Below are 983 nucleotides of genomic sequence, written 5' to 3'. Positions count from 1 at the left end.
AACCCCTTTATCTCACAAATATACACTATTCTATAAAATGCAGTGCATCCTTCTTGTAAAGTCAACTGCACATATAATCACAAAAGATAAATTACACACTCTTTGCATACCTGTAGTAAGAGGGAGATGCCAACTATACCATAGGCCTTATCAAGTGCCTGAGAGAAGTTTGCGTAGAGCTGAGAGTTGAACCCAAAGAGCTGGATCTGTACAAAAGAAAGGTATGTTAAGAATGTACTGATGTATGTCATAATGAGAGCTATCGGGGTTTTATTATTTGAATGTCCTCTTGTATACTATATCACATTCTTAAATATCGTATGTATATAGGTAAGTTTATATACTCGTGAGAAGGATATAGTGGCCTAAGGTAAAGTTAGCAACATACTGAAGACAAGGTAAGATGGAGTTATTAAGGTTGAGTGGCATTAAGTGTGTTGTTTATATGTATGTATTAATATACAACGCATTGTCACAGGGGAAAGATACAGTAGACTAAACTAGAATAACGATAAGATATATGAAGGTCTTTATTGTGGTGCAAAAGAAAGAGATACGGGAAAACTAGGTTCAAAAGGTATGGAATTACGATATACAAGAGGATGAGACCAATTTGCTTAATAGTTAGCACTTGACGGATTTGGAAGAGATGATCAAGTGAATATCAGAGTTATCAATGACTTATTTTGAAAAAAAGCGAATATATATAAAGCATCAAAGGACACAGCATATGCAATAATCAAAAGTGAATTGACGATCATATATATATTTTTTTACAATATATTGGTGAGTTCGTGTCCTTGTTTGTGTATCCATATCTCTCTATCTGCGTAATTGGTTCTTCGTTTGATTACAGAGACAATTAAAATTTCTACTACGTCACAGATGACTTAATAATCCTTTATGATGTCTGGAAAAGTTTCCGCTCTGTGAAGTAGTGAGAGGGCGCTTGGAGCTGTTCACGATTTCCGGGTTAAATGTTA

The 983-nt window shown here is 34.7% G+C and overlaps 1 protein-coding gene across 1 annotated transcript in view; it reads right to left on the bottom strand.

Moving 5' to 3' along the window:
* LOC119585817 (carbonic anhydrase-related protein 10-like) overlaps window positions 1-983 on the bottom strand; it is a gene marked incomplete at its 5' end in the record, with an annotated part of 34,669 nt that overhangs the window by 26,081 nt on the left and 7,605 nt on the right. The window contains 1 exon segment of the mRNA XM_037934543.1: window positions 111-206. Within this exon segment, the coding sequence (XP_037790471.1) occupies window positions 111-206 (96 nt within the window).

The sequence above is a fragment of the Penaeus monodon genome, chromosome 20, assembly GCF_015228065.2.
Source record: "Penaeus monodon isolate SGIC_2016 chromosome 20, NSTDA_Pmon_1, whole genome shotgun sequence".
NCBI lineage: Eukaryota > Metazoa > Arthropoda > Malacostraca > Decapoda > Penaeidae > Penaeus > Penaeus monodon.
This window is presented reverse-complemented; position numbering and strand designations above follow the sequence as displayed.